Source organism: Enhydra lutris, unplaced genomic scaffold (assembly GCF_002288905.1).
Source record: "Enhydra lutris kenyoni isolate GAN:26980312 unplaced genomic scaffold, ASM228890v2 scaffoldscaffold1, whole genome shotgun sequence".
NCBI classification, from domain to species: Eukaryota; Metazoa; Chordata; class Mammalia; order Carnivora; family Mustelidae; genus Enhydra; species Enhydra lutris.
Window position 1 is genome coordinate 86,787,210 of NW_019154085.1, and position 17,627 is coordinate 86,804,836.

At 44.2% G+C, this 17,627-nt stretch overlaps 2 protein-coding genes across 5 annotated transcripts in view; one reads left to right on the top strand and one right to left on the bottom strand.

Moving 5' to 3' along the window:
- Positions 1–2,153, bottom strand: LOC111144795. Of its 2 annotated transcripts, XM_022499268.1 has the most exons (3): positions 1,858–2,153; positions 323–473; positions 1–218 (listed from the first exon to the last, which is right to left on the bottom strand). In XM_022499268.1, the coding sequence occupies exons 1-3, from the start codon at positions 1,966–1,968 to the stop codon at positions 160–162; spliced, it is 321 nt and encodes a 106-aa protein (XP_022354976.1). In that variant the 5' UTR covers positions 1,969–2,153; the 3' UTR covers positions 1–159. The 2 variants fall into 2 exon arrangements, 1 of the variants encoding a protein (XP_022354976.1); XR_002640432.1 differs by lacking the exon at positions 1–218 and having other exon boundaries at positions 322–614; positions 1,858–1,957.
- The window catches only part of LOC111144776 (zinc finger E-box binding homeobox 2), a 134,704-nt gene continuing 117,371 nt past the window's right edge, over positions 295–17,627 (top strand). The window contains exons 1-2 of one of the 3 annotated variants that reach the window (XM_022499240.1): positions 295–493; positions 3,031–3,172. In XM_022499240.1, coding sequence (XP_022354948.1) covers positions 3,100–3,172 — 73 coding nt within the window. In that variant the 5' untranslated portion in view covers positions 295–493; positions 3,031–3,099. Of the gene's footprint in view, positions 494–3,030; positions 3,173–17,627 lie in introns of those variants that run through there. The other 2 variants (XM_022499247.1, XM_022499230.1) reach the window with 2 other exon arrangements.

Below are 17,627 nucleotides of genomic sequence, written 5' to 3' on the forward strand. Positions count from 1 at the left end.
GGGAGGCGAGAGGGAGGGAGAGAGGAAGGGAGGGAGGTGGAATTTCATTTCTTCCACTAAAGCGTTTGCGGAGACTTCAAGGTATAATCTATCCCAGATCCTTTCCCAGAGAGAAACTTGGCGATCACGTTTTCACATGATGCTCACGCTCAGGGCGCTTCAATTATCCCTCCCCACAAAGATAGGTGGCGCGTGTTTCAGGGTCTCTCCTCTCTCTCCTACAGAAAAGAAAAAGAAAAAAATGTCATTAGAAGAGGCGTAACACGTCAGTCCGTCCCCAGGTTTGTGTTTCCTGGAGTGGCCGAAAGAGATCAGTTCTAACCTGCTCCGCAGGAATAACGGTCCTGCCTCCCGACACTCTTGGCGAGGTTTTGTACAGTTTGCTCCGGGAGCTGTTTCTTCGCTTCCACCTTTTTCTCCCCCACACTTCGCGGCTTCTTCATGCTTTTTCTTCTCACCATTTCTGGCCAAAACTACAAACAAGACTTCGCAGGTAGGTTTTTTTTTCCCCTTTTCTCTCTTTTTATTCCTTTTTGGTATGGTCATCCCCCACCGTCCTTTTATGATTTTTCTCCTTTTAAGTGGGGATGTGAGTCTGAAGTGAGAAGGAGTGTCTGTGGGCAGGAATTTCAGGTGGGTTTAGCTCCTTTATGGCAAGCTTTTCCCAGGAGTGACTTCTTCGATTTCTCTGGCACTCCCGCTCTCTCTCCTTCCTTTTCTCTCCTTTTTCCTCACCCAGATAATTTGCCCTGTACCTGTCCATTCAGGTAACCAAAGGTGCCCTTTGCTACCTAGCCTAGGAAAAGTTTTATTGAGAACTACACGGTGGAATGAAAACTCTTCAAGGGGAGAGATTCTGCTCTATTTTTGCATCTAGTTCCAATTCATTGTATTCAGCAATTAAAACTTGGCAAATACCTGTTAATAATTACAAAACTTGATCGATACAAACCTACCAAATTCAGGGGCAAGTCTTTCTCTTAGATATGGCAGTGCATCCTCTCCCACAGGAGAAGGCTGTTTTCTAAGCAGAAAGTTGCCTGTTTTTGTCTGCTTAGCGAGTTTCATTTCTTTATTTTATTCTTTGTGTGTGTATGTATGTGAAGTAACACCTCACTTCTGTGATGATAAATAAAGAAGTGAAAGTCCTCATGGAACTTGAGTCGTTTACCAAAGTGTGTGTGTGTGGGGGGTCACTACAGCTGGGAAGAAAGCTGCTGTCAGGATATCAGAGTTTTAAATTGAGGGTAACTTTTGAAATTGTATTTTAAATGGCAAAGTATTATAGACATGGATTTAACAGGAGACACATGCACACACATATCCCATTCCATACTTTGGCACTGAAAAGTCGAGAGAGATAGCTGGAGTTCCCAGGAACAGTGATGTGCCCGGCTAACATGAATGTGTTTATCTCCCACCTACTTATATATTTTACATGCTCCCCCTATAATGATGAAGGCAAGATTACTAACTCCAGAGTTAGAAATAACAGGCAAAGATAAAGTTTACAGCACAAATGCCCTGTCTCTCCCTCACACACACACATGCTCATAAAACTAGCAGCTTACTTTATTAAACATGTATTTATATGCAATCGTGTGTAAGTCTCAGCATGAATACAGACAGGCCAGCTGTTTCATCCCAGACACTTGTGTGACCATTTCCTTATTTCAGGATTTTTCCCAACAATTTCCAATCAATAGGAGAGCCAAGAAATGACAAAATGTGTCAAACTTAAAAGTCACCCACTATGCCTAGGTTAAATTCAAGGTGCTTTCTAAATCATCCACTTCCCCTTCTCTATGCACACTCCCCCCCATCCCTCTCAGCAAATGTGTGGAAACTGATACTCACTTTCCAGGTTTTCTGCAAAGCTTCTAGCACAGGAGACAATAGGTGTGGGGCGTGGGGACTGAGTGTGCTCGGCAGAGAAAGGGTTAATGGCCCTTGTGTTACAGTTTGCATCTGTTACATCTTTTATAGCCCCTGTTTAAACTAATCCTCGAGGCACAGCATCTTCCCAACCTCCACCGAGTTTCGGGATTCTCCTCCTCTCCTGCCTGCCTCCGAGGTTCCCCTTCTCCAAGTTTTGACAGTTTCAGCTGAAAAAATGCAGCGCCTCTCTCGATTTTTAGGTACAAAAGTTTGGAAGCCAGAAAGGATACGATCATTTAGTACAGCTTAAAAGTGTTGCCGTAGCGGTTGGACTTTCTCTTTCCTTTCTTGAGGGGATAAAAAATTTTTTTTCTACTGGAACTATTTAAGGGAACCAGTGTAGGGGAGCATGTGTGTGAATGAGGTGGGGGAAAATACTTAAGTAAATATTGTCAAAGTGGAGGGGGGGGGTGGGGGGGTGGTAAGCGACAGTGTCCAAAGAGGCTTATAATTATACTTCTTATTTCGGCGTGAAACGGGAAATCTTAATTTGGGGGCGGGGGACGGGGGGGGGGAGGTAGAGACAGTGCCTCGATAAACTCCGAAAGGGGAGGGGAGGGGGCGCGGGGCGAGTGGGCTTCCTATAATTACTATTATCAATTTGCCCGAGTGTGCTTCATCGGGGGCTGTTTCGCGTTGTTTGTTTGTTTGTTTCCTCTGGGGAATGGGGTTGTGGGGGGGTGGGGTGCGACAAGATGAGAGTGAAAGAAAGCCTCGCCTCACCCCAAGTTCCCGAGCCGGGCTGAGGACTTTTCCGCGGAAAGGGTCCGCCTAGCCCTGAGTCAAGCAGCCTTACTGTACCGCTGTGTGCATTCCCTCATACGGTCAGGAGTTATGACTCATTTTGAAGATGTAATTCTTGTCTCTCTGATCCCCTCGCGGGTGCAACACACCAAACAGTAACAAACACAAAGCGCCTCGGGGCCAAGGCTGGGGGGTAGGGGGCGGGGAGGGGGCCGCCGAAGTTTCGCTTTGGCGTTGGGGGGCGCGGATGGGTGCTCGCCGGGGCCCTGGCCCGGCTCCCCTGGGCGGCCCGCGCGCGTTTCAATGGGCGCGGGCGATGCCCACATTGTCGCTGTGTTTGGTTGCTAGATCGAGCCTGCGTGCTGCCGAAGCAGGGCGCCGAGTCCATGCGAACTGCCATCTGATCCGCTCTTATCAATGAAGCAGCCGATCATGGCGGATGGCCCCCGGTGCAAGAGGCGCAAACAAGCCAATCCCAGGAGGAAAAACGGTAAGAAGCGGCCCGAACCAAACTTTTCCGGGCCACTCCGCGGCTCGAGACCCAGGGAGAAGGAGGGGGAAAGGGAAAGGGAACCGAGGCGGCGGCGGCGGCGGCGCCCAGGGCTCGCGGGCGAGCCTCTCTCCGTGGCCGGCGCCGGAGCCCGGCGCGCGCGGCGACTGGACCCAGGGAGTTGGGGAAGTGCCTGGCAAAGTGAGCGGGGGTCGCCGAGGGGCTCCGAGCGCCGGGGTCCGGAGGGGGCCCCGCGCCCCTACCCCCGCCGCCCCCTTGCGCCCCCGCCTCCGCCCTCCTGCTGCCTCCGCCTCTCGCTCCTCTAGCGCCCGGTCCGCCCGGTCCCCGGCCGGGCTGCGGGAGTGTCCGGCAAGGGTAGGGCGGGGGCCCGGTCGCCAGGTCGTGCAGGGTCCCGGGGCGGGGGCGGGGGTGGCAGAGGAGCTGCGAGGGCGGGAGAGGGGGCCTGGGGCTGTGCCTCCGCAAGGCTTAAAGTTTCTTGCCGGAGTCTCGCGGCCGCCGCTCCGTACGCCAAGTAACGGTCCGCGGGCAGTCGGGCCCGGCCGGGCGCGCCCGGACCTTGGGTGGGAGGGACTCGGCCGGCCCTGCGCGGGTCCGGCAGGGTCCGTGCGGGCTCGGGGGTGGGTGGCTCCTCTCCAGCGGGCTCTAGCCCCACGTCGGGGACTGGAGGGGTCGAAGAGAGCGGGGAGACTTTTCTGGGCAGTTTCTACATGGTCAGGAGGAGCCCGTTATTCAAGCTGAGTCAGGAGATGGGGGTGCAAGGGGGACACACAGACCAGAGGTGGGAGATTAAAAGGGTGACTGTTAATAAGGTCTATCTTGGAGAGAGGCAGAGAAGGGATGAAGGAGAGGAAAGAGAGAAACAGGGAGACAGAGAGAGATCGACCCCCCCCCCCCAGGTATTACCCCAACAAAATCGTGGGAATAAAAGAGAAAAGTGATTGGCAAGAGCGCAGAAGGCGCCTGGGGGAGGGGAGAGAGCTGGGGACCAGAGAGGGTGCTGGGGGGAGCTGACAGAGGATACTGAGTTTAAAAAGAAAAACCAACCCCCCAAAACAAACAAGCTAACTAGCGCCAGCTCAGACTGGGAAAGGAAACTTCTCGCTCCCCTCGATCTCAGCTTGATCACCCGGCACGGGGCCGCGTTGACGCTCCTGAGCTGGACGTGGGGACGCGGCGCCAGCCCGGCCTCCGGCCTCCCGCAAACCCAGCCCGCACCTCGCGGGGACCGCCCGGCCCACTTGGAGCAACTTTCCTCTAGAGAGGACAATTGTGCGCGCCCCCGGCCTGCCCCGGAGCTGCGCGGCGCAGGGAGGGGGCGGCTGTGGGCGCAGTGTGGGGTGCGGGAGAGAGAGAAAACACAAAGAAGAGAGAATTTTGATTAGAGACAAGTGATGTTTCTCTCTCTGTCTCTCTAGGTTGTGTGGTGTGTGTGTGTGTGTGTGTGTGTGTGTGTGTGTATCTTTTGCTTGTTGTGGTAGAGGTGTCGAGCCATATGGGGGAGTGAAGAGGAATTTTGGTCAGAAACTGTTCGTTACGTTATCCTGCCTTTTCCCTTTGTGCTGCCTTTGATCTATTTGCTTGGCTTAGTATTACAAAAAGGGGGGGGGAGAAAGAAAACAAGTACGATAATATATTCCGAGCTCCTTCCCCAAGATCCAATTGAGGCTGCCTCTTTTTAAGTCAGTCTTTCCTCTCTCTCTCTCTCTCTCTCCCTCTCTCTGTCTCTGTATCTCTGTCTCTCTCTCTCTTAATTTAATTTTTTTCTTCATTCTGGTATCTGGCATTATTTAAGGTGGTCCTTACACAGGAGACCTCCCCTTCTCCATCTCTGGGTAATTTAGTAGACACTAAAATTATACCTAATGTCCCCCTCTCCTCTCTTGTGTTTCCTCTGTTCCTTTTATTAAATGTTGGTTATTGATTTTCTAAAATCAATGTCTGTTGTGGGGCTTTTTCCCCCCTCTTACAAGTATCTAAAGCACGGTGCTGATCAACTGGATAACAAAAGCTTTGTGTCAAGGAGGCTTTTTTTTTTTCTTATGTTAAACAGTCATTTTTTGAGAGAGAGAGAGAGAGAGAAGAGAACGAGATATAAAGCAAGGTTCCCAGAAGTGTTCTTTTGCAGAAGAGACTATTTAGAATGTTTGTTTCTGCTTTCCTGCCTCCTCCCACCCCCTTTGGGATTTTGCCACCGATGACCAGCCTGGCCCCGGCAGTGAGGTCAGGCCAGAGCCCAGGTCTGTGGAAATAGAAAGCTCCAAGCTTCTTGGGAACCCTAAGGGCTGGGGTTGGTAGGAAAGGAGGCCTGCTGGGGGCTTCGCAGGTGAAACAGAGTGCCAGGGAGGTGCTCAGCCATGGACACTGCAACCATTTTTCCTCCGCCCAGCCACTAACTTGGAAGAAGCCTCAACACTCCGAAATGGAAAGTTGAATTGCACATTTTAAGACATTTACCTCAGACCTTGCACACTTAACAGCAAGCCTGTCCGTTGCTTACAGCTTCTCTAACTTTGACTATTACCTGTCTCTTTTTCCAAATAATCTGTGAAAAACAGGCTGTGAATTGGTTACTTGTCAGTGCTTTTCTTCAGGTTTAATCTGACTGAGCAATGCCCTGGTCTTGAGAAGCAGGTAGAAGAGTTTTCTTCCCCCTTTTTCATTTTCTTTCTCATCAAGCACATATCCAATGCCTTTCCCTTTGGGGATTGCCAGGATTTATCTGAACTGAGTGGATTTTTCTTCTTTCCTGGATTCATGGAAAAGATGTCACTTTTGAGCTTGTGTCTTTGCTGATAACACTAAATATGATGATGCTTATCAAAATCATATAGAAATTCCTGGAAAGGAATAATGGCAATACTAATCACAGAAGTAAGAAGCTGCAAGGAAATAAAAAGATGGTCATCCAGGAAACTAGAATGGCACGTTATATAATTTAAATGAAGTCAACAACGTATATATAGATGAAGACGACAAGAAGAAAAACATGTAAAGCAGTTGTGTGTGTGTGTGTGTGTGTGTGTGTTTGAAAGGCTGGTCAAGAATGTGGGTAGAAGATGATGCTGTACACAATTATTAAAAAACAATGGAGAAGGAGGCAGTTTGAGGGAAATAAATGTGCAAAGAGAGAAACAAGAATCTAAAATCCAGCCTTCAAGATTCTCAGGCCAGCAAGATGCTTGGTAAAGACAGTGCCAGGGCCAAGTTAATCCACAGCTGACAGTCTCCTTTCCCCCACATGGAAAGGATGAAATCTCTTCCCAGAAAGTAAGATGTGCAGGAGGAAAGGGGGAGAGGGGTGAGGGGGAAGGAGGCAAAAAGCAAGTTGCTGCCGGACAAGAATGTGTGTCGGTTTCAAGAAAGTTCAGTCAGATGATCTTCAGTCGCCTGACTCACTTTGTAACACTTTCACTGAAGCTGGAGAGGAGGGGGAAAACCCAGCCCCCCTTTTCCATTCCCCTGATTATACCCCACTATCTCCACACAGCCTTGGAGTCAGAAATGAGCACTTGGAGCAGGAGATGCCCGGCTGTTGCCTGCTACTGGCGGCCCAGTTGTAACTTGCAAAGTTTGTTGCTTTAGCCCTTGATTCGGGCTCTGGCTCCTGGGGATGCTCCTGCTTCCCTCCTGCCTCCTGTGGAGCCTGGGAAGATGGGCCAGCCTCCCCAGCCCACTGCCTTCCAGCCTCAGCCTCTGAAAAATCGCACACAAACACGCAGGTTGTCACAAAAATCAAATCCGGAGACTGCGTGTTTCAGAAAAGGGAATGAAGTCGTCTTTTAAACGAAAACTGAATTAGGAGTGGAGGGGAAAAGGAAATGGAAGAAAGAAAGAAAAGTTAAATTTGATATTTCTTCAAACTTTCAGCTAAAGGGTTGGGGATTGTGTTGGGGGGCGGAGTGGGGAAGATTTTTACAAATGCCTTTGGTCCCTGGCTTCCAGTGGTAAAGAAAAGGGATGAATTTGGATGTTTTCAGGGCTTTGGACCCTAGGGGAGAAACAATCAGATGAGCAGAAATGATTATCCTTTTTTAAGATAAGCCCTCTCTCCTTACCACTTCCTTGAAGGGAGTGGAGGCGCTGGTGGTGATGCTTAGAGGCAGCGGAGGACGGAGAAGTTGCTTCCGTTTCAGAGATGCTTAAATAAAAAGGAAAAGAAATGCATTCTGCCCCTTCTGAAGGATGTGGCTCCTGCCTCTCCTCTCTGAGAGGTGAAGTTGGGATGGTGCAGCCCAGAGTCAGAGCCCCTTAGTAGACACTGAGGCAGGGAAGTTGCCTTCGGATTACACTCGCTTCAGACTTGGTTCTCTTTGCAAGTGGAGAAATCTTTTGCAAGTAGCTCTCTTCATAAAGTTGGTGAGTTTATAGGGAGCCCGTTTTGCTGATTCTCAAAGCTCTCAGAGGCAGTTTGTGTGGCAGGTACCAGTTCTGAGGGCGCTCCAAAGATATCCATCTCCATCCTTTTCTCTCTATGGAGATCTTCTGCAAGTTTCGTCACGCTGCACACACACAAGACTGAGGGCTATGTATCTAGACTGATCTATTTGTTTTATTTTGGTTTGGAAAAACTAAGTCAATTGAGGTAGAACATGCCTTCCTTCGTAACAGAGCCACTAGCCTGCTGGCATCCATAGTGTGACGCTCCACCAGGGGTAAGGGTGAGCTAAGGATTTTAAACTTTACGTTGTTACTCTGTTGCCAAATAAAAATAAATTCACTTCTTTAAGCATTTATTTTCAAACACGAATAAAGCCAAGAGTAAAGTTCCCTGCTAAACTGCTATGTCATATGTATCCGATGCTGCTTGCTTGCTTGCTTGCTTAATTTGCTCAAAGTAAAGAAAATTCCAAGAGGTTATCAAAGACCCTAATGCCGTATTAAGAATATTTCCTTGGAGAAATGTATGTCTACCCTGAAGGTAGGAGAGGACAGTGTTGCTAGCTCTCTAGCAGAGCCGCGTTTATTCCAAGATGTGGGAGATTCTTTTCCTTACAACAGTTTTTGTCATGTGCATTCTTCCAAGGCTTTTAAGGTGCATTTTCTTCTGTGTGAAAGGGAACTCTTTGTCCTTTTCCTCTCCAGCACCGTGGCTTCCCAAGGTAGACACTATTTTGTGCCTGTCACAGAGAGAGGGAGTGCAGGTTTGCAATGCTCACAGACAATTGATTGTCTGCCCTAATGTGTTTCATTTACATGTTTATAACGTCAATGGTGCTGGGGTGTCCACTGTACCATTCATTCCCGCATTCCCACAAGGGGGCAATTGTCTGAATGGCCAAGTCAGACACCTTTTTGATTGCTCTTTGGTTGTCTTTTTAGAGCAAAGAGATAAAGGAGGAAAATCTGTGATGCAGAAACACTAGTTGAAAATATACAGAATTAAATGTCACCACAAAAGCAGATGTTAACATAAGCCCAAATATGCTTTTTAGCCAAGATGTGAAGGTTGAAAAAAAATTATTCAGAGCAGAGGGAAGGATGATTTAAAACCAATAAATATAGCCTTTACCCCCCCCATTTCTTTTCTTTCTTTACCAATCAAAAGATGAAATGTGATTTTCCTTTTCATTTTTAAGCCTTGAAACATCTAGGCACCTCCCTATTATTTGTATGTTTGCTGTGATTTGTGAATTTTGTATATATTTACATAGCTCTGTTTATACAAACAACATCAGCTTACCACTTGGAAAATCTATTGAATGACTATTTGGGCTGTGGGGAGTGTAAACTTTTAAAAAGTAAGATCCAAGTATTTCTTCATCAAGCATTTTTTAAAAGGAAAGCAGTAATAATCAGCAGACTCTATGGAAGTCTTTGCCTTAATAGCTATGTGCCAAATACTTTTATCCTGGGTGACAGTCCTGTCAGAGTGAAAACTCTCAGGAAAAGTGTAACTAGTAGTTACAAAGTAAATAAAGAATTTCGTTTTAAGGTGTTCTGTACTGTTTTTATACTATGTGCGTGTGCGTGTGCGTGTGTGTGTGTGTGTTGTCTTGTGTTTCCTCTGAGAAAAGTGAGAGGAAAAGCCATCCATGTGTGTGCTTTTGGCTTTTCTCTTCATTCAGTTCTCCCCTTCATGTTATGCATATATGTATCACACATGAATACATCTGCTTAAAAAAGATGTATTTCACAGTTCAGATGGTGCCTTGCTGGTTCATTAAGGTAATACAGTTATTAGAAGTTAGTCTAATTTCGCGTGTGGTCCAAAAGGAGAGAAAATACTAACTCTCGTGTCATCTGGTAGGAGGTAAATAGGGTGGGGAAACTTTTATAATTTTGTAGTAAATTAGGGAGAAAAAATCGCCAGTCTGTGAAAAGATTTTTGCCTCTCCGGGAAGACACGCACAGTAGCTGCACCGTTAGCTGAACCCCTGACACGGCGGTCTTTTGAATGCCTTAGGTATGATTTCACTTTCGCTCACATCAATGCTGACCTGAATGCCTTTCATATCTGATCCGCTGTGTCTCTCCCAGTAAACATCCCCTGAGGGGAGAACAAAGAAAGGAGCTCTTCTTCTTCTTAATCACAATTCAGCCCTTTCACCGCCGGCAGGCTCCATTTGCATTCTGCCACAGAAAGCCAAGATGAAAAGAAAGAGAGAGAGAGAGAGAGAGAGGAGAGAGGAGAGAGGAGAGAGGAGGAGAGGAGAGAGGCAGAGGGTAGTAAAATAACTTAGGTGTTTGTGGCTGTTTGTTGGGCTTTCCCTAGTTACCAGCCTTATATAGTTGATGCTTGACCAGGCCCTGTCCCTCCTGACAGGCATATAGTGTTACAAGATGGCATGTCTGTACTATTCATGGCCACCCGCTCAACACTTGAGGTAAAAAGTGTCAGAGAGGGATCAAATTCTCCCTCAGAAGCCTGTTAGACTTGGGGTCAGGTGTGTGGACTTCCCACTCTTGAGTGCTGCCTACTATTTGGCTTTACTTATTGTTTATCATCAGACCAGAGAGGTGAGGGCACAGGGTGGGGTGGGGGGGGCGTCGGCGGGGGAGGGGGGGATTGCTGCAGCTGGAGACTGCTCTGGAGGAGAGAAGGGATAAAGTCTCCCAAGGCCCTGTTCTGGTTTCAGTGATGGGTGTCTGGCCCAGAGAAAAAGGGAGAAGTGCTTACACCCAGCCTGAACACACTGATAAATCTTCAGGAAAACTGGAAAAGACTTTCCCATTTTTTCCCCTGACTTTTTATGATAATTCATATTTTCAAATGAAAGGGGAAAAAAGCCAAGAAAGAAACTCTCAAATGAGCCAAAAAGGAAAAAAAAATTCTCTGAAAAGAATTTTAGGGGGAAAAGTTGTTCTATTTTAAAAAGCTTTGAGGGCTGTAAAGTGCCACGTTTTTCACACCTTCTCCATACTTTTTTTTCAGATTTTTTTAGTATGTTTAACATTTGTGAGATGACAGCCTTTTTGTATCTCAAACTGGATGCTTCAAGATTTGTAGGGAGGGGTTGGTGGTATTCATGTTCTCCTCAGAGAGAAAGTTTATGCCTCAAGGGCTCCTTCTTACTGGGAACTGTTTAAACCCTCTCAGGCGGACCTGTCAGGTTTTACTGTGTTATTTGCCTCCATTTTCAACATGCAAAAGTAACATGCAGTTAATGGTATCGCAATGAGACCACAGCAAGAGCAGAAACCTCTCGTGACAACTTTTCAGCTACATTATCTTGCTCCTGAACTATCTTGTCTTTTTCCCCCCTTTCTGAAACCACTTTTGGATACCAACAGTTTTTCAACAATTAGATTAAGCACATAATGCCCGCGCGCGCACACGCACTCACACACACATAAGTTTAGAAGTGCAGTCGCGTCAAACAGCACAGTGAATAATTGGAAATAGGGCTTTTCTGATAGCCACTGTACTGATTTTGCTTATAAGAGCAGAACTAGCGGAGATATTAGAAGTTGTACATGAGCATGTGACACAGATTCCTGATTTTTTTTTCTTTTTCCCAGAAGATTTACAGAATTTACAAAAAGAGATTATCCCTACACCTTCCACCCCTCCTATCCACCCCCATGACCCAAGCAATGAAGGATTTAGGCAGATTTACTTCAGTAAACACCTTTGGACACTTGGGGGGAAAGTGGGAGTCTGTTTGCAAAAGGAGGCTTTTGTTAAGCGAGGTACCGGGATAATGCTTTACTAGGCAGCTGTGATATTAACCTACCCAGCAATGCGGGAACACTCTTTAACTCTTTGAGTGCCTGGCCCTTTGCTCTCAGCAGATAAAATCCCGGCTCTCCAAAGACACTCAGAATTCTGGTTCTAGCAGTTTATTATTCAGACAAGTCTTGTAGACATGAAAACTGTTCAAGCTTTTAAAACAATGTGGTTTAATTAGATGAGGTGGACTTACATTGCTCATAAGCCCTCCAAATGGTGGTTTATAATTGGCAAGGAAAAAAAAAAGGAATCAAGGCAGCACATTAAAAATTCCAGGAAATATCTTTAGAAAAGCTATTTTCATTTCCAGCTTTTAAAATATTAGACCATGGTAGCTAGAGGGAATAAAGAACTGGGGCCTCTCTCCTTACTATAAAAGACACCAGAAGTTTGTGATGAAGAAAGGGGCTTCAGCTCAAAAAGCTGTAAGAGGCCAGTTGGGACAGTGACATTATCACAGCCTTCGCATCTTTTCAAGGGGGAAGTGTTGCCTATCTTTCGGAGCTCGGAAGGTCATGTGAACCTCAGAGTCAGGGCCCCAGGCAGACTGTTACCAACTTGAGACTTGCCAAAGCAAGCAGAGAGGCATTTATAAGAGGAAGGAGTTAATGGTTATTTTTTGCCGGGCACAAGAATAACTTTACAGGTGTTGCATTTGGGCTTAAATAAGATTGCCTTATTTAGTTTCGAAAAAGAGTGTAGGTGTCAACGTTCAAGCAGCCACAAATGTGTGAGAAAGTAAAGGGTATGAGACATGACAGGATTAAAGGTGTTTGCTATGTTGTTACACCGTGTGTCAGGCTGCAAGCTCCCTTTGTCACAGCCTCCTGGTGATTTGACAGCGCAGATCTACTTCCCTTCTAGGTGAGACAGCATTTTTTAACTGGAGTTATAAATATGGTACACCCTTTGAGTTGCACCCTGCCTCCCAGATCCATGAATCCTGTTTGAAAGCATCTTGCCCCCGAGACACAATGAACAAATGCTGTATACAGGGGGCTGTGTGCTCGGGGGCCCAGGCATCGCCAGCATCACAGTAGCTGGCATTGACTGTTGTTTGGCAAAAAGGTCCTCTGCCAAATCATCCAATAATTAAGTTTTATGTTATTTGTATGAACGACCAAGCATGCAGTATTCCTTTTCAAATCAAAGGGAGGCTTAAAATTACTTTTTGAACACTTTCAGACCATGGTCAGGTCACAGTTTGGGGGCTGAATTAAAATGATCTCATTCATGATCTAATTGAGGTTGGCAAAACCTTAACAGTAGCAGGAGTACATAAATATAAATCAAAGACCAAAATTTAGCAAATCATATCATTTGCTAGAAATCTGCTCATGAATTATTCTCCGATTGCCAACCCAGAAGTTAAACTTTGTCTCCCCTCAGCAACAGTAACTGTGCATATTTTTCCAGGCTCCTGACAGGAAAGTTAGAGGAGCTGAAAGGAGAAGGAAGATGATCAATGTTTCATCAGATATTCTGTGTCTGTGGCCCAGGAACATACGATATCTAATAAAGCCAAGTACATTACAGTGGGTGCTGCAGTCTTGGTTAGAAATTAATAACGGGCTCCCAAAAACCAGACTTTGGAAGAGCAAGCAGCGGGAACACGTAAAGGATGTAAGGGGAGCAAACATTTCGAGAAGGATCTGATTGAACTTTGCTTTCATTTTTCAGTTGAGGAATGTAATCGTCGTAACGATTTATGATTTTTTTTTTTTTAACAAACTTAGGTCTATTAGTAAGCTGAGTTGAGGGGATGAGATTTAAAGTAACTGTTAAAGTTAAAAGAAATATCGAAAGGTTAGTGCACATATTTAAGTTACCTTTCCTTTTTTAAAAAAGTTACTATAAAATTGAAGACTCCAGATAATTTCTCCTATAATCTACGGGATTAAACGTCTTGTTCTATTGTATCTAATCTGTTTTTAGTTATTCTTCATTTTTCTGGGTTGCCGTGTGTTATTTCAACTTGAACCCATACATATGCTGCTTTAAACTGGAGGAGACCTAATTCTGAACTCGGCTATTCTGAAGTTAAGATTTTAAATCCTACTTAAGTGAAGATATTCTTGCAAGCAAATGACAAATGCAGAACTGGTCACTTTAGCTAACTTCTTATCGTAAGAGCAAATATATGAAGGTGTTTTTAAGTCACAGCAAGAAGGTGGAAACATTTTTAAATAATCTCAGGTGATAGAGGTAAATGACAGCATTCTTTTGGGAACAGGTCATTGTCATTAATGATTTCCCATGCCAAAAAGTTGAAACATATTCTACATTAAAAAGATGTAATGGATTTTTTTTCAATAGTTAGCTTGTTAATATGACGATATAGTGATTTCTGTTCTTAATTTTGTTTCACATTTCTTATTATAATCAAAAATAGGAAAGAAAGGTACTCCTGACAAGATGATAGACATTCCCTCCTAAAAATAAGCAATCAATAATAGATCAACAGAGGAAGATATCTTGCTATATAAAGATCTGAGATTTTTTTTCTCTGTCCTAAACAGATGACTAAATTTCAAGGAATTCAGTGCCCAGGTGATCTGTAATGTAAAATATAAACTTCACTGTTTCTTAGTTTAAATTATATTTATATTGTCTTTTATATCTGAGTAACTGTAATCAAGGAAACTTTGCAATTTGCCTATTCTTGGAAGTACCTCAGTTTCTATTTTAGACACAAAGCACATCAATTAAAGTGTTTCACATCATGAGATTTCTCAGTTTTAAGAGGTGAGGTTTATATATAAAGAACTCAGTAAGCTGTGTTTTCATAATAAATAGGCCCATTAAAAGGGAAGAATCTCTAAGCAAAATGGTTGTCCTCTAAAGATTTCCCATCACCTTTGCTCTACTAATGGGAATTTGAAAACTAAATACAGCCTATATGCACACATTCCACATACACAAATGCACCCTAGAACCCCAACTCTCTTTCACTATAGTCCTAGAGCTTGTGAATGAAATATATTCCAATGAAAATAGTAGAGGTGAAGAATTAATGTAGACCCCTGTTTAGTAGGATTTATTTTAAGAAAAAAGGTGTTCCCTGTGCCACATGATTCTTACAAAAGTTACTTGAATCTATTAATGTCAACTTTAAGTGTGTTATTTAGGATAAATTACAAGCTTTGTGCTTTTAAACTGTCCCCTCCCCACCCTCAGTATTCCTTCAGTATTACCAACCTTAAAGTAGATTATGCTAACTTGATTGCAAATTATTATGGTTTTTTAAATAGTATTCAGGAGTCCTGGATAAAGACAATATTTTAAAGTAGTGTTTGTAATAGTTAAAAGGGGGGGAAGGGAGGGCATTAAACTATATTGAACACTTAGAAATGTGTGGAGTTTTATACTTGTGCAGATAAAGTGTGAGGTAGCCTTACCCTGTGAAACCAAGACCACAAATGATATGTGTCAGTAGGTTCTTTGATAGGGCTTCTGGCCACAGTGTTTTTGTGCTGTCAAACTGCTATGTTGAACAAACACCTCCTCTGGGACAAAGTGATAAATGCAGAGACAGGCTGGCTTCAACCAGTCTCAGCAACCTCCCCCCCCCCCCCCCCCCCCCACTGCCAGGCCCACCTCTCCCTCCCACAATCCATCCCCCTCCCGGCTTTTGCTTTTCCCCTTTAGCTGAAATTGACACTTACAGAGAGATGACCAGGGCTTTTCAAGGTGTAGTGGTGAGTAATTATTGATACTTCCCAAATCTTCGAGTCAGTACTATGAAACTACAGGCAAAGTCTTTTTTTGGCAGGCTTTATCTAGTCTTTTTTAAGTGGAACTGGACTGAGCTTCTAAACTTTTGCCAACTTGAACTTTTTCCACCTTTGCTTAATCATTTGAAAACCACTTGCTTTCCTCTTGTCTTTCCCCCAGTCACTGGAGTTTTATTTTCTAATGTTCAAGCAATTATGTTGTGCAACACAAAACAAAATTTTGCCTTAAAAAATCCAAACACTATTACCTCCTACTTTTCACTTTCTAACGTTCTTTTAGGGCTAACACTTCAAACGTATAGCCAACTGATTTTTTTTTTCCTTCTCTCTCTTGGAGCCATTATTCTCTGACTAAAACCTGTTTACTGGTGCCTTTGTGTGTGCTTTTTTCTTCCCCTGACATTAAATGAATTTCCATCTTCTACTTCTGCAATCTCTAAGAAATAGATAAACCATTATATTTTTTTCCCGGCTCGTATTTTAAGGCGGTGATCCTGACAGCAGGACGATTATTGCACTTTATGTTTTAGTGGATGTTTGCTGTTGCTAGTTACAGCAACACTTATCATAAGACAGCAAGAAAAGAGTAGTCCCTGGTAATTAAAGTAATGAAATATTCATTTACTCTACCTTTTCTGTAGTCTCACAAATTAGGCTGCTACATTTAATGCCTGCACTGCCTCTGTTTTTATTATAATGGCAGCTTTCGCATCTGCAATTAGGACTAATTCTGACAGTTACAATTTCTGAGGGATGGTAAACAGTGAACGAGATGTGCAGCAGAGGTATTACACGTGAAAAGCCCTTGTCTCTTTAACCTTGTTGTTTTTTTTCTCTCAGAGGTTACCTTTTCCCGATGGTGCAAAATCGACTTGACATAACTGTTCATCAGTTTCAGGGTTTTCCCTGGAGGTATTTGCATCAAATCAGCCCAGTCAAGCTTCAAGTTGAAATTGGCAGGCCAGAAACTGACAGGGTAGGGACTGGAAAAGAGACAGCTAAAGAACAGGCAGCAAACTGACAGTAGCAGAGTGAAAGACCGAGGTGGGGGGGAGGGGGTGTGGGGTGGGGAGGTTGAGAGCTAGAGCTTTTCAACTTTCCTGTTAGGGAAATCTCAACTCCTGTATGGATCTCAGGATCCCAGGGCTTTTCAAGGTGTAGTGGTGAGTAATTATTGATACTTCCCAAATCTTGAAAGGTTGGGAGATTCAGAACACCTTCAACTAATTCTTACCACTAGAATTCACCAGCCCTGCTCCAGAGGTGGGGAGGAGGGGGTTCACTCTCATTTCATCTGATTGGATGTCTGAAGAGGAGTGGGCACACTTAATTAAACAGGAGCAAAGTTCTGAGGCACCTCCTCAGAACTTACTAAAGCTTGAAAGCCAAATCTCATGATCAGTGTTATAGGAGGAAAATAAGGCGGTTTGGTGGTTCTTTTTTCCCCCCGAATTGCTAACTTGTAGGGAAGTTAACAACCTTTCTCTTTACCAGGTTTGTTTTCTCAGGTTTCCGCTTGGGAGCAGATTAAATGTTCACAGAGACCAGAGCTCAGGAGACTGTCTATTCAAAAGTTAGGCATTTTTGTCAACAAAAACAGCCACGTAGCAAAAATACATTTAAAGAGATACCTCTTTGAATAAATGGGGTTGCAGGTTCCCTTTGTCAAATAACATCCTCCTATCCTGATAACATAAGAACATTTATTCAGTTGTTTAAAGGCCAAAATACGTGAGAAAGTCTTAAAAGAGCAATGACATTAAACTTTTATTTCAGTATCGGGATTGTCACTTTAAGAAAAAATCTATGATTGCAAAACTTTTATAATTGCTCTACAAAGAACACGAATATGAAAAGTGCTCTCTTTGCCCAAGTATGTTTTTTTTTCCGTCCTTTATGTTTATTTTTTGAGACAATATTTTTTTCTCAACCTTTCTCATCTCTTCTACCTTTGCAGGAGGGTGGGTGTTGTTGTCTTTACTAGATGAATTAAAACCCTCGCCACTTTCCAACTAGACTTGGGGGTCAAATAAGCCCTTGCTTTCAAACCGTCTTCAGCCTCTGTGTATGACAGGCATTGGCTGATCTGCTGATGCCCATTCGACAGGCACTGTTGAACTAAAGTGGTGTGACGGCACAGTTTTGTTAAGCTGTGAACAAAGGGCTGAAGATGCCTTCCTGGCATCGTCCATGTGCATATTGGCCTTGTCACAGTTTTGCTTGATTTAATGCTCTGTTTATTCCTAGATATTAAAACTTAAATTCCAAACAATATGTTTTCAAATACTACATACCAACTTTATTTTAAAAGCTTTAACTTCGAAGACCCTAGGGTTCATTTGCTTCTGCAGTTTACATGTAGCCAACGTTAAAACACAGCTTTGGAAATAAATAGACTGCCAGTAGCCTTTTAACTGTTATCCATTTAAAAAGGGGATTCCAGTCTTAAAAAGTCTTATTAGGGTAAAAGATTTATTTTTCTTTGATCATTGGTTGGAAGTCATTATTTATTTCAACAGTGGATTCTCGC

Coding starts and splice junctions, on each gene's coding strand:
- LOC111144795 (XM_022499268.1), bottom strand. CDS start 1,968: ATGCAAACTGTAACACAAGGGCCATTAACCCTTTCTCTGCCGAGCACA. Junction 474..1,857: donor CTTTGCAGAAAACCTGGAAA/GTGAGTATCAGT, acceptor TCTTGTTTGTAG/TTTTGGCCAGAAATGGTGAG. Junction 219..322: donor CCGTTATTCCTGCGGAGCAG/GTTAGAACTGAT, acceptor TCTTTTCTGTAG/GAGAGAGAGGAGAGACCCTG.